Source organism: Triturus cristatus, chromosome 5_2 (genome assembly GCF_964204655.1).
Source record: "Triturus cristatus chromosome 5_2, aTriCri1.1, whole genome shotgun sequence".
Classification (NCBI taxonomy): domain Eukaryota; kingdom Metazoa; phylum Chordata; class Amphibia; order Caudata; family Salamandridae; genus Triturus; species Triturus cristatus.
In genome coordinates this window covers 1,018,101,837-1,018,114,351 of record NC_140588.1, presented here as the reverse complement: position 1 = coordinate 1,018,114,351, position 12,515 = coordinate 1,018,101,837, and the positions used below count along the sequence as shown (strand labels likewise).

At 43.6% G+C, this 12,515-nt stretch overlaps 1 protein-coding gene and 1 long non-coding RNA gene across 3 annotated transcripts in view; one reads left to right on the top strand and one right to left on the bottom strand.

Moving 5' to 3' along the window:
- Positions 1-12,515, top strand: part of LOC146829600 (uncharacterized) — a 104,361-nt gene that overhangs the window by 41,694 nt on the left and 50,152 nt on the right. The gene's annotated exons all lie outside the window — the stretch shown is intronic.
- Positions 1-12,515, bottom strand: part of LOC146829601 (uncharacterized) — a 165,138-nt gene that overhangs the window by 117,516 nt on the left and 35,107 nt on the right. For both annotated transcript variants that reach the window (XM_085608303.1, XM_085608302.1), the window contains exons 4-5: positions 9,453-9,569; positions 6,828-6,983 (exon numbers count right to left, since the gene is read on the bottom strand). In XM_085608303.1, coding sequence (XP_085464429.1) covers positions 6,828-6,983; positions 9,453-9,569 — 273 coding nt within the window. The remainder of the gene's footprint in view (positions 1-6,827; positions 6,984-9,452; positions 9,570-12,515) is intronic.

The window sequence follows — 12,515 nt, the reverse complement described above, 5'->3', positions numbered from 1 at the left end:
ACACATGGTAACACTGTCTGGGCAGAGATTTTACCTCAATAGTACCAGTTTAACAACCAAATACAGTAATAAACTGAAAGATGACTAGTCAACCTTTGCGAAGGGCATTTCACTGCACAGGAACTAGTCTTGCCATGCTTTTAGTAATGTTTGAACCTATTGATCTAGAAAAATGTTTTTGTTAAAATCTGCAGATTATGCAGCAGATGATGGATTAAGTGGCAAATGCGACAAATTCTTAGTTATGTGGGAAATACAGCGGCCACAGACTCGCATAATTCCACAGGCTATGCCCAAAACCATGCTTACGTATAACAGTAATCAAACAAGCATTGGCATAGCCAATAGGTCTCGCCTTAGGGACCTTATAAGTGTTTAGCCATGCAACAGTTGATGTTGTTGCACCAAGGATATTGTGCTGCATAACTAAATACTTATAAGGTCCCAAAAGCGAGACCTATTGGCTATGCCAATGCTTGTTGGTATTCTCTGTGGTCGGACACTGGCACCTAGACATAATAGAGCCACCCAGCTACGGTTTTTAAAAACGTGTTTTGCTTTATAACTCGGGATATGTCATTCTAAACAGACACAGAGTGGAGATTGGCAGAAAATGCAAAGGTCCTGAAACAGAGCTGCATCAGCTGGGATGTAGAATACCTATCTATGAATGCTAAGGTATGGGGTCCACTGCCAAACTCAGATCTATAACCTTTAATCAATTAGCTTTCATATTGAGGGTCGGTGTAAGCAAATCTGTCTGATAATATGACAGGACTCTTTGTCTAATAGCTATGCTAATGATAATTACTGACCTGTATTTGTTTGCTAGTTGTGGTGCATTAGACCCCAATAGATTGAAAAAACAAACTCTTAGTGTCTCTTTTCTATTTATTTTGGACAATTACGAGTGACAATAAAGGGGGCGGCCTGCTACGGCGATCCTGAGAGGGTCGGGAGTGTTGTGTTCTGGGCTACCAAATCACTTGTCTCTCTGGAATGGTTAGGAGGGCAAGTGAGGCACTGTGAACTAGTCGGATTCGGCCCCATAGATGCTGATGGGGTATGGTGAGTCTTGACATGCTGATGTTTTATGTGCCCAAGCATAGTTCTGTTCCTTAGCAGAATCCCTGCAACAATGTATAATATACATACATATAAGCTTGGGCAGAGTTCTGCTATGTGGAACTCCGTGAAGTGAACAAAAACCTCAGCCTTTCTATGCCGAGTTCCACAAGCGTTGGAGTGCTTTAGGTCGCTCTGTTCACGTTGATATTTAGTGTTGGCGGTTTGTCCCCGCCCTTGAAAATCAGCACAAAATGGCACCATGCGCAGCGCAACAGTTTGATGCTTCTTTCTGCCGCTAGATAAGGTGTTCTGCTTGAGCGGCAGCTTCCTCAACGCGAACAGAAGGTTTCTCAACACGAGCGGTAGTGGCCATCCGTGTTGAAAAATCTAACTGGAAGGTGGTCTGGAGTAAGATTTTCCTCGCTCGCCACCATTACATTGGAGAGTGAGAAAAAAAAAGACTGTTTTTCTGAACTTCTGCACGCTGAGTGGAGTGAGAAAAAATCTGGGAGCTTAATTTCACGCCCAGGCCTACTTACATGTAGGGGCTTTCACCCACCTCACTTCATTCATTGGTCTATTGTGCTTCCGCCAACTACAGCATATAGTATGGGTCAGCCTACTTCAGCCAGTGACTGCATTTTGTTCTCTCACAAAGAGCACATACGCACATAAGCTAGTTGCCTTCAGTGGTAGTGTTTTTATTTTCACTTTATAATTGATTTAGTGTTGACTTTGTGCTTAGAGCCTCATGTGATAGCAGAACGCTTATGATGCACATTCCAACTTTATCAGATCCCATCTCCTGCCAATGCTGCTGTAAATTCCTTTTGGAGTATTATGCTTTTCTTACTGCTACTATTTCACAGCATACCAGATTGTGTCCATGTGAAATTGTTCTGTATTAGGTTATCCTCTTTTTACTTTGTTTCTTTTATCCTTGCGATTTTTATCCTTGTCTTCTTTCATTTTTTCTCTTTCCTTCTTTCTCGCTTTCCTTTTCATTGTTACCTTCTTTCTTTTTCTCCTTTTATTGTTTTTAAACTAGATAGGAGTGACATTTTTATTCGCATTTGAAGGAAGTTTTAGGTGTTTGGAAAAGGAACAGTTTTTTAAAGTGGTGTTTACTGATCTGTTTACTCTCCTGCTACTTGCTACATCTGTTTTTGGAAGCGATCAGCAGTTCAAGCGGGCACTTTGAAAGTGGTGACTTTGTGGGGTATTTTTGAGCAGTCTAGCTGCTCATGGGTCATTCTTTTACTAGCTACATATTGTATTTAAGGGAGGGCATAGCGCAGAGACGCAGAGGCTTTTAAACTAGAGAAGAGTGACATTTATTTTCACATTTGGGAGGAGTTGTACATGCTTGGGTAAGGTACTTATTTTTAAGTATTTCCAACAGTGCAATGTGTTGTCTGCTTATCTGTTTGCTCTCCTGCCACAGCAGTTCAAGCCTCAATTCTGAAAGTGCCTTTGAGTGATCTACTTGCTTGTGGATCCTTTTTTGGTATTTTGTTGTATTTTTTATGAGCTACATGCCCGATTTATGGAAGGCACAATAAGTTTACAAAACCGTGATGGATGGAATGCTTGAATTAATCTCAGACACTGGTAATCATTCGAACTGTATCCCAACCCATTATTATTTTGCACACCATGCCACCTAAGTTTGGACCAGATAAATGCAAATCAGTCTTGACCTTGCTCCAATGGGAGCAGTGCAACCTGAGCTTATAAACCAGGTCCTTCCTGAACTGGAACACAAGCAACCCAGGACCAGTTTTGCCCTAGTTATGGAATCATCAGGCAAGTAAAGCTTGGCTCCAGTGACACAGTGTGCATGGGACCCACATCTATGCATACCCGTCCCACTTAGGGCAACACAATAAGTTAAAAAAAACTGTGATTGATGGAATGCTAATCCTGTTTAAGGGAGGGCATAGCACAGAAGTACCTCGGGCTGCTAACAAAGTGCCACAGGCAAGGCCAACAGCACCTGTCCGCACCAGACCGTGCACAGGGACCAAGAACCCTGGTCCAACACCCTCAGGTAGGGTTTAATACTCAAGCAAACAGGTGCGTTAACTCTGGCTGACAATAGCACCTAACTACAGGGTGAATTTAGACGCTCTTCCTGGTACATGGGGATGTCATCAATGTAGTTATTATACCATAGGGTCAGGGGACTCTAACGCCTCCCTCCGAGTGGATCCCCTGGAGAGGAAAGCAACTTATCACTGCTTCAGTTCATTTCCACTCTGAGGTGCAACATCACTCAGATGTCTTTTTTTAATGGACCATAAGCCTGGAAGATTTCCTCATGGCAACTGGGCTCCATGAGCATTCCATGCCAGATATTGCATTAGCCCTCCCCCAGGACTATTGCATAACCAGGCAGGATCGAATCAGGAAAAGGGGTGGCGGGATAGCCATCATTTTCTATTTCAAGTCTGGTTTCTCCTGCCAGAACACTAGCCTTTCTAAATTAGATGGGGACTGTCCTTTTCTCTCCCTAAACTAATAATTTTACCCTATCTGGTACTCAGATTTACCCCTGCGTGGTCCTGCAGGTAGTTGGAAGTCCAGGCTAGGCCGAAACACTCGCTCCTTATATTCTTAAATGTGCCAATTCTACTATCGTACGTGATTTCAAAATTCACTCTGACAGCACAAAGTATAATAAAGCCTCCTCCAAAATTGGAGATTTTAAAGCTCTGTGGCTACAACTTTTAGTTAAGGTCTTAGCTCTAAAGAAAAAGAAAAAAAAAAGTTTGGGGCACCTGTGGTGCAAGCACTATTTAGTAGAAGTTAACCTAAGACTGAAGGAGGCCACTGGAATCTACCATAGGGCCTGTAGATCCTCATGCACCGACAACAAAAAAGATAATTCTACAACTATCAACTCCCCCTAAAGAAATGTTCTAGATGTCAACATCTTTATTCGATCCTTCTAACATCTTGCCCTGTTTGGGTCTCTCTCAAAATGATAGCCATTACTTTGCTACAGAAAAAGTAATGCAATCTATTTCCCCTTTGGAAGTTCCGCTATTCCAGCTAATGTAACTACTGCAACTAGTGTCCCTAAAGAGAGAGTGCCTTTTTTCCCCCTCAGCCTTTAGAAACCACAACTTTTCTGGCTTTATCAGAGGCTATTAAGTCAGGTTCTCCTTCAGATCTTCTACCTCTGCATAAGCTAAGCACAATGAGAGCTACACTCTCCCCGATCTTAATTGAGTTGCTGAACACTTCCCTACCTTGCAGCAAGGTCCCTGGAGCTTGGAAACAAGCAGTGGTACTACCACTATCAAGGAACAATTCAGAGGTTTCTGATTGGGCCAACTATCACTCTGTTTCTCTACTGTCTCTCTAGACCAAGATCTTTGAGAAGCATTTTAATGCTCTACACATTTCTGAAACATATAATGTACTGCATCCTTCCCAGTCTGGATTACGACCAGAGCACAGCACTGAAACAGTGCTGCTTGGAGTCACTGAATATCTTAGGCAGAAGTTGGATAGAGGAGGAACTGCAGCTCGTATTCACCTGGATTCAAGACGGCCAGCCAAACAGTCATGCACATTTAAGGTGCACATTTTACCACTCCTCCTCCCTCTGATGCAGCAAACCCAACCCCGCCCCAACCTGGCTCCAAGTGCCACTACAAATAAAGTGATAACATTCTTTTATAAATCAGTTTAGTTTTCCTTTTCACTGCTCGATGAGAAGTGGGGTGATGCTCCTCCATCTTAGCTGAGAAGCAGCTGCTGGTGCTAATCCTGGGTAATCAACCCCAGCTGTGGTGACCCCATTGTTCGGTATTTGCCTTTTTCCTAGGCAAGCGATTAAGAATTTGGGGGCAGATTTACAAGCCCCTTGCATCACTTTTGCGCCGTCGTTGCGTCACTTTTGTGACGCAGCGGCAGCGTAAAAGTTGCGGCCCATTTACAATGTGACGCATCTAGGGAGATGCGTCACGTTGTGAAGCCCTGCGCCACATTAAACCTGCGTCAGGTTTAATGCATGCAGGGTGGGCGTTCCATCGCAGGAAGCCCCGTAAAAGTGACTCAGTGAAATCTACAAGATATCACTGAGTTACTTTTACGTCCATGCTGCGTCAAAACCCTGCGCCTGCTTGAAGCAGGCGTAAGGAGTGAAGCAGCATGTTAGGCATAGGGCGCCCCTGAGCATTGCTGGAGTTGCGTCGTGCTTGCGACACGACTCCAGCAATGCGTGACTTTTCCGTCAACAGATGCGTCAGAATTTCTGACGCATCTGTCAAACCTTGCGCCATGGTGCGCCGTATTGTAAATACGGCACATCCATGGTGACGCAAGGATTTGGAATGTTGGCGCAGGGAAAGTGACGCATCTCTGCAGATGCGTCACTTTCTTGTAAATCTGCCCCTTAGGGTTTTGGTTGGATAATGGACTGATCACAGATCAGCAAATCATCAAGATGGTGGCATACTGTTTTGGCTTGCTCAGATGTTTAACAAAAATGCTCTGGTTCCCAACTTTGGAGACTCAAAAAACTATTGTGCAGGCTCTACTAACCTCTGGACTGGATTATGGCAATATGTTATATCTGGGCACTACAAACTCCTGGTTAAAGCAGCAGCAGTCTGTTCAGACTGTGGGGGCCCATCTACTATACCATGTTCCATATACCATATACCAGTGTCTCAACATCTTCGCCTACTGCACCAACTTCCGATAGCAAAACACATAAAGCATAAGGCATTATGCTATGTATATAAAGCCATGTTACTGGCTGGTTCTTTATACATTTGATCTTTGATCCATCCCTATATACTAAACGGGAGCTCTGGTCAAGTAACTCCAATCTGGCCATTATTCCAAAAGTGAAGCCAGGTAAACAGGGAAGGCAGGCCTTTACCTTTTTAGGGCCAAAGTTCTGGAGCCACTGAATCTTTGCCTATGGAACTCATGCGATGTTCAGGAAGATGCTGAAGATCTGGCTCTTCTCAAGTTTAAAATCTGCTCCACTCATTTGTTTCTCTCAGCTGGCACTGGGAAACCCCACCCGGGTAGCCCTGTGCTTTATAAACCAGAATTGAATTGTTGCCTTAATTCAGTTTTCCCCTTTTCCCCCCCATTGTTTCCTTCCCCCCCTTACTTTCCTTCTGTTTCCTGCTTTTTCGTTCCTTCTGTTGTTTCTCCTTTCTTTCTCCTTAGTTTTCTACCCTTCATTCCCTATCTCCCTTCGCTACTTTCTCCTTTCCTTTCTTCATTTTTCCTTCTTACCTTCCATTGCTTTTTTATTTGCTCTTTCCAGTTCTCTTTATCCTTTCTCTCCTTCTGTCCTCTTCTTTTCTTTTCTTCTTTCTTGCTCCTTTTCTTTCTTGCCCACTTACAAGATGCCTGCAGCTGATGCCAGACTGATTTCATTTTTTAGGTCGGTGTTAGCCAAGGCCTTTCGATTTAACTAAAACTATGTGTATAACAGTTGCATGTAGGGGATTCAGCTAGACTTCATCCATTAGTCTGTGATTGGTGTTATTCACATTTTTCCTTCTGCCCACGCTATCATGCATTGAGGAGCAATGTATAAGCCCACTTCAGAGACTGGCTGACTTCACTATGCATTGTGGTATGCTGCCCTTTCACAAGGAACACAAGCACAGGTAGAATCAACAGTTGTACAACAGACTTGAATGCACACGTCTGTCCAGGTATGAGAGGGCAGAGTGGGCACAACTACTATCCTTTAACAAGCCTACTTCCCTCCACATGTTTACCTTTAGAGGGCGTGGCTGTCATGTTATTGACAGGTGAGTGCGTTTCCGTAGCATCCGGGTTATGCAGTCGTCTGTTGTTTCCAGGTGAGTCAGTATTGTAGTTGGCAGTCTTCGGAATCCTGGTACTGGGAGGCGTTTGACTGGCAGCTCCAGCGGCTAAAAGAATGTACAAGTTTTGCACTAGTTAATTAGTGAAACCGTGCTGCAACAACTTGAAAATGTTAAAATCTATATTCGATGTGTCAATTTATATACAATCATATCATGGACATACTGTGCACTTCCAGACACAAGTGCAGTTTTATCCCAGAAGCCTACACACTTCTCGATGTATTTCTTATTTCCCCCAGTGTTGGTATTCCGGACACCCAAATGATCACTTAAGCATAGGTGTTAAATACCTGCCAACTTACAAATAAATTTCACTGTGTGAGGAATGGGCGGAGCCTCGTGCCAAGAGCCACCTAAGAGGCACTCGGCCCCAACAAGCCTCCCACCCCTTTCCAACAAGCATTGGCATAGCCAATAGGTCTCGCCTTTGGAACCTTATAAGTGTTTAGTTATGCAGCACAATATCCTTGGTGCAACAACATCAACTGTTGCATGGCTTGCACATATAAGGTCCCAAAGGCGAGACCTATTGGCTATGCCAATGCTTGTTTTCTTTATGTGTGCCTATGCTGCATCAGTCCATTGAAACTGAACTGGAAGGATGAAAAGCAAGAATGCTTTTAGAATATTAGGACACACTGTGGCAATAAAACTAAACGGGACATTGTAATGCAGTTAGTTTTCATGAATGATTCCCACGTGCGCTATGACATGGACTATATTCGTAGGGTTGAATCCTTGGTTGTATATCTGAACACCTCACTAATGACAGGGAACACTTCGCAGTCACCTCATTCTGAATGACTGATTACTGTTGAACGGATTAGTAAGACAGGCAAATATGCAGGCCTAGCCACTCACGGATGCTTTAATTTATGAGAAACAGCACTTCTTAATTATAAACTACGTGACGGTTCTTTGAAATGCATTTAAGGCAGCTCACCAAGTAGCCTGATTCCCTCTTCGTGGCGCGTAACGGGCAATGTGCAGAATGTGATTTTAATTTCTGAAGAAACCTTTGAGTTGGATGTCTTGTGATGAGTCAAGCGTTTGATCTTGGGCAGTTTGTCCTCGGTGGTTAACAGTTAATTGCCTGAATGAAATGGATGTTTCCGAATGGGTTCATTCATGCGGTACCTCAGATGCTGAGCAGCTGCTAGTGAAGAGATTGCCAAAATGTCAGAGCGCTTCCTGCCATTTCTGGGTTAATGTGCACTCATCCTGAGGCTACAACGTTCACCCCGAACTGTGTCATGTATAGTGGCAATAAATCCACTTCCAAAAGAGGCCATGGTGTTCAGTAAACTTCCTGTGGCAAACAGTATTTTAGATTTGGTTTCAGAACCAAAAATACTCAATTGTTTTTTAAAATGTTTAGGTTGTATTTTGATAAATATACATGATGCGAGGTGGTGTAAAATGATATAAGCTATTTACTATCCAGCACAAAGTTGTGGTTTTGAACTGGAATTATGAACTTTGGGGACATTACTGTGGAGGATCGATGCAGACACGAATAGGTTTCGACACAGAGCCAAAGCTACTAAATTAATCAGCCCTTGCTTCCAAGAAAGAACACCCACGTGAAGCAGCAGAAGCAAGGGGAGTATGTTCATTTCACAGCACATACCCAGTGCATGGGAACATTCTAACCTTCTGAGTTGGTCGACACATAGACTTTTGCACTGGAAATAACAAGCATTGGCCGCAGGGAATGCACAGATGGGGGCTGCAGCGAGAGAGAGAGGCGGAGGGAGTTGTGTGCGCAGGCTCTGCGTGCGAAAGCACTTAATGAGCCATGATGGCTTGTTACTGTAAAACAAGGCTTAATGAGATAAGAAAGGCAGATGGCGGCTGCGCGAGTGCACGCGAGCGTGCACGCAAGCTTTAGGCCAGGAAAAGCTTGTGGGTAGCACTTTGAAAACCCCCTTACTAAAAGTCGAGCATGCAGCGCATGCGCTGCTCTAGGCTAGACCTAAAAAAGGACAAATGGTCATTGAGGTGGTCACTGATGTCCGGGGGTGTTTTCACACCTCTTAATGGACATCTGCTGCTTACTGCCGAGCAAAACGAGATGGAAATTCATAGTTTACAGTGGTTTTCAGCTCGTTTCCCCTGCACTGTGTGATTTTGGCTTCTCACTGGATGACATTGTGAAGGGAACCGAATTAGAGTGACACACGGTAGCACCATGTGAACTGGCAGCTCTGGTGTTATTCACCTCACCAACCTTGTCACTCTCTAACTGGCGTGAACTGCACAGTGCTAATCCAATGCTTAAAACCTCTGGTAGAAAAGTCCACATTTGTGGTGAGCAGATTTGGAACGTTGGTGGGTGCCTAGAGTGTTTCATATTAAGGAGCTGCTCTCCACGCAAGTCTTGGAACTACCCATGGGTCCCTGCTCTTGGTTGCATACTTTGTAATGCTTGTGTCTCCAAAATGTTAGCATTCATCAAACTCATCTGCTTCTAATAACTTAATTATCAGAACACGGACTATATACAAATTGTACCGTTTGCCGAGGATGGTGCTTCAGTGCGGTGTGTACTGCCAGACCATTCCGTGGAGACCGTGCCTTCCGTGCTAACCATGCTTGACTTTGGTGTGGTTACCTTTGCAATGGTATCATCTGATAAAAAAAAATATATATATATAAGTGTCTCAAGAAGTACATTATCCTTTTTTCTTACACATCCTAGCAATTCTTCTGCCAGTTGGAAACACTCACTGAATACATGAAGTCATAAAGATCTTTAAGCCGAGGTTAACAAAGTAAAAGTATTGGAAGACAATGAGAAGTTTCCTAATAGGAGCACCAACAGCAGCATCCAGCTCATCCCCCCTCCAATTCACTGACTGTGCCTCACTCAATGATTTATAAGAACCGCCAGCAAGCAAAAGAAAATCCACTGAGGTGTGCGTTTGTCTGATATTCTTAAAATTACAATCGTTATAACTTCATCAGGATGACCAAAACGAAGTACAAGATTGCATTGTCTGCCACTATCTGCAAGACATGCGGTTTACAAAAAATAGAAAGCAGCGATTTAGTCAGCCCCTTTCAACCACTGGTTTGAGTCATCGCTCTACAGCCAATGCTTTGAGACAATGTCAATCACATCTTGTAGTGGTCTCAAGGCTGCAGTGCATCTATTTCTTACCTCTTGCCATTGAGTGTTTCATAGATCATTATATCTATTCGGGCTTAATTGTTCTTTCTACCTTTGGTCCTTCTGCTTCTTCTTTAAATATCTTACTCTTGCTGGCTATCTCTATTTCTCCACCTCTCTTTTTCTCTATTTACGCCTCTCTCTCTCAAGATCTTTCTTCATTCAAATCAACCCCACCACCTCAATTATCTATCTCTATTTATAGCTCTCTTTTCCTCTAGTCTGTTGTCCTGGCCTTTTTTAACCTGGTCTCATTTTGCTCTCTCTACTTTGCATCCTTGTTTTTCCTCATCTCTCTTTGTCTTCCTCTCCCTATCACTGTCTTTATCACTCTCTAATTCACCATTTTTCTATATTACATTTCTCTTTACTTCACCCCATGTATAGCTTTATTCCTCTGCCTTTTTTCTACATTTCTCTCCCTATCTCTTTCTACCTCACTCTAAAACCTTCCCTAGATCTACCTCACTTTCACTACCTGCATCTTCCTATCTTTATCTTTACTTCTGGCTATCCCACGTTTCTCTATTCACTTTACTTCTTTTTCTACCTCACATATCCTCCTACATCATCTCTATCTCGATGGCCTCCCCCTCTACGCCTCTTTCTATACTGTTCTCTTTTTGTCTCAGCCTTCTCTAGTATCATTCCTTGTCCCACTGCTCTTACTCAGGGAGGGGGGGGGTCACCGGCGCCTGTACCAGAAAAGTGCACACTTATGAACAGGAAGAACGGGGCAAAGCAGCAAAAGAGAAGTAAGGAGAATATAATCAGAAGTTAACCGACAGAATGGGGAAAATCCTCAGAGCAGAGCTGCAATGAATATAGCAAGCAGCTTAGTCACCGGATTCCAAGCAAAAAGATGTGGTGCAAAAAAAAACAAACTTCTCTATCCAAGTTCCAAAACTTGTTCAAGCTTTTTTAGTTTCACTTGGCAGGCGGACATCAGGTAGCTTGAGCTTTCGGGTGTTTTTCTGTGTAAATTTTTCTAATTTTTAATATATAATTCAATATTGTTTGACATCACAAAGGACTGAATGAGACGGTAATAAATTCAAAGACTAGCCAAACAGGGGACCCCAAAATATATCTTGCCTGGGGCGCATACATTCTTAGATTGTTTAGTTGTCACTGTCCACAAGCTAATGTGAAAATAGAATGTTTTAATAGGGCCATTAAAGGAAATATCAAATGGACTTTTTTTTAAATGACTTGTCTTGGAGAATGTCTCTTCGAGAAGAAGTGTGGTTCTATAGAATTACACCTCACAGTACCAGAGAGAAAGTCTATTCAGGTTGTTAAAAGGAGGGGAGCCTGCTTCTACGTTGCACCCATGGTGGCTTAAGAAGTATTTGAACAATGAGGAAACCCACAGACATAGTGCGGCAGAACAAGTAGCTTTGAAGCAACGTTTGTCCAAGGAGCATTACGATTATGTCTGTTCTTGATTGTATGAGAGACTTGGTTCGATTTTACTGATGTGGATTTGTTAGAAACAGGTCCCAGGATGCTGGTTTGCAGTCCACGGAGGACCTGGCCTGGCAGTTCGGGCTGGACTGCTCCCATTGGTTGCAGGGTCAAGACTGATTTGCATATGGCTGGGTTCACACTGGAATGGCATGGTGAGCAAATAAACGATGGATTTAGGCCCAGATCTCTGTACTGGGGAGAATGTATGACATTGTTCTGCATTCTGTCCATCAACTGTTGTTTTTGCATTTGTCACCCCGAGTGGGACGGGTATGCCCAGACATGAGTCCAGTGCTCTCCATGCCACTGGAATCAAGCTATCCTGGCTGAAGAGGGGAGGAACCCTGAAACCGGTCCTAGGATGCTTGTTTTCAGTCCAGGGAGGACCTGGCCTGGCAGTTCGGGCTGGACTGCTCCCATTGGGTGCAGGGTCAAGACTGATTTGCATATGGCTGGGTTCAAACTGGAACGGCATGGTGAGCAAAAAAACGATGGATTTAGGCCCAGATCTCTGTACTGGGATGAATGTATGACATTGTTCTGCATTCTGTCCATCAATTGTTCTTTTTGCATCGATCTGGATTTGTTAACCATGTAATTCGAGTTATTTTCGACAAATAAGTGTGGGGAAAGTGAACGTCCCCATCGTTATTACCCAAGATGGACTTGACTGGAATATGAAACGAGCTAACAAGTATAGTGACAAAAGGGAAAAGAATAGCAGAGCTGAGGACGGAGAGTGGTCTGTTGAGTCTAGTAGATGGATGTATGGTCAGGAGATCCTTACGGATGGTACAGATAGGTCTGGAATACAGGGTGACAGAGGCCTGCATGTTCCAGAGGGTGATGGTCTACAATGTGATAGCATGTCATCTGGTGCCAAGTATGAAGGTGAAAGGATGCATATGTGACAACAAGAGAGGATGGCTTCTCGG